The 1,547-nt window shown below is 58.8% G+C and overlaps 1 protein-coding gene across 1 annotated transcript in view; it reads left to right on the top strand.

The window, feature by feature from the left end:
- The first annotated feature begins 1,039 nt into the window (after window positions 1-1,039).
- Window positions 1,040-1,547, top strand: part of LOC104129960 (alpha-tectorin-like) — a 6,659-nt gene continuing 6,151 nt past the window's right edge. The window contains exon 1 of the mRNA XM_009642942.1: window positions 1,040-1,132. Within this exon, the coding sequence (XP_009641237.1) occupies window positions 1,040-1,132 (93 nt within the window). The remainder of the gene's footprint in view (window positions 1,133-1,547) is intronic.

Below are 1,547 nucleotides of genomic sequence, written 5' to 3'. Positions count from 1 at the left end.
TGGTGTCCCCTGCAGACCCAGCACCCATCATGGTGTCCCCTTCAGGTCTTGCACCCATCCCAATGTCCCCTGCAGACCCAGCACCCATCCCAATGTCCCCCATGCACCCAGCACCCATCATGGTGTCCCCTGCAGACCTTGCACCCATCCCAATGTCCCCTGCAGACACAGCACCCATTGTGGTGTCCCTTGTGCACCCAGCACCCATCATGGTGTCCCCTGCAGACCCAGCACCCATCATGGTGTTCCCTGCAGACCCAGCACCCAACCCAACATTCCCTGTGGATCCTGCACCCATTGTGGTGTCCCCTGCGGACCCTGCACCCATCATGGTGTTCCCTGCAGACCCTGCACCCATCCCAACGTCCCCTGCAGACCCTGCACCCATCCCAATGCCCCCTGTGCACCCAGCACCCATCGTGGTGTCTCCTGCAGACCCTGCACCCATCACAACATTCCCAGCACCCATTGTGGTGTCCCCTGTGGACCCAGCACCCATCATGGTGTTCCCTGCAGACCCAGCACCCAACCCAACATTCCCTGTGGATCCTGCACCCATTGTGGTGTCCCCTGCGGACCCTGCACCCATCATGGTGTTCCCTGCAGACCCAGCACCCAACCCAACATTCCCTGTGGATCCTGCACCCATTGTGGTGTCCCCTGCGGACCCTGCACCCATCATGGTGTTCCCTGCAGACCCAGCACCCAACCCAACATTCCCTGTGGATCCTGCACCCATTGTGGTGTCCCCTGCGGACCCTGCACCCATCGTGGTGTTCCCTGCAGACCCTGCACCCATCCCAACGTCCCCTGCAGACCCTGCACCCATCCCAATGCCCCCTGTGCACCCAGCACCCATCGTGGTGTCTCCTGCAGACCCTGCACCCATCACAACATTCCCAGCACCCATTGTGGTGTCCCCTGTGGACCCAGCACCCATCATGGTGTTCCCTGCAGACCCTACACCCATCGTGGTGTTCCCTGAAGACCCTGCCCCTATCACAATATCCCAGTTGTGATGCCCCAGTTCTAACCCACCATGGCCACCACCTCTAACCCGACAATCCCCAAACCCTTCCTGATGCCACCTCGAAGACCCCACCCTTCCCCCTCTTGCCCTCAAACCCTCCCGGTAACCTTCAACAAAGCTTCCTGAAGGTGAAATCTCCACACACACACACACACCCTCCCCCCACCCCCCCAAAATTACCCAAATTCTGCTGAAAAAGGGGTCAAATTCCAGGAGAACCCTCCCACCTTCTGGATGTTCTCAGAGATGCCAGGTGCCCACCATCACTCAACATCTCTTGGGGGTTAACGACTGGGTTCCTGCACCCACCCCCCCAAAATTACCCAAATTCTGCTGAAAAAGGGGTCAAATTCCAGGAGAACCCTCCCACCTTCTGGATGTTCTCAGAGATGCCAGGTGCCCACCATCACTCAACATCTCTTGGGGGTTAACGACTGGGTTCCTGCACCCGGTGGGAGCTTATGGGTGGCATCAAACCCAACTCAACGTCGGCTTGGGACAGAGAGAGAAAAAATCC

This window comes from Egretta garzetta, unplaced genomic scaffold (genome assembly GCF_000687185.1).
Source record: "Egretta garzetta isolate BGI_Z169 unplaced genomic scaffold, ASM68718v1 scaffold627, whole genome shotgun sequence".
Lineage (NCBI taxonomy): Eukaryota > Metazoa > Chordata > Aves > Pelecaniformes > Ardeidae > Egretta > Egretta garzetta.
This window is presented reverse-complemented; position numbering and strand designations above follow the sequence as displayed.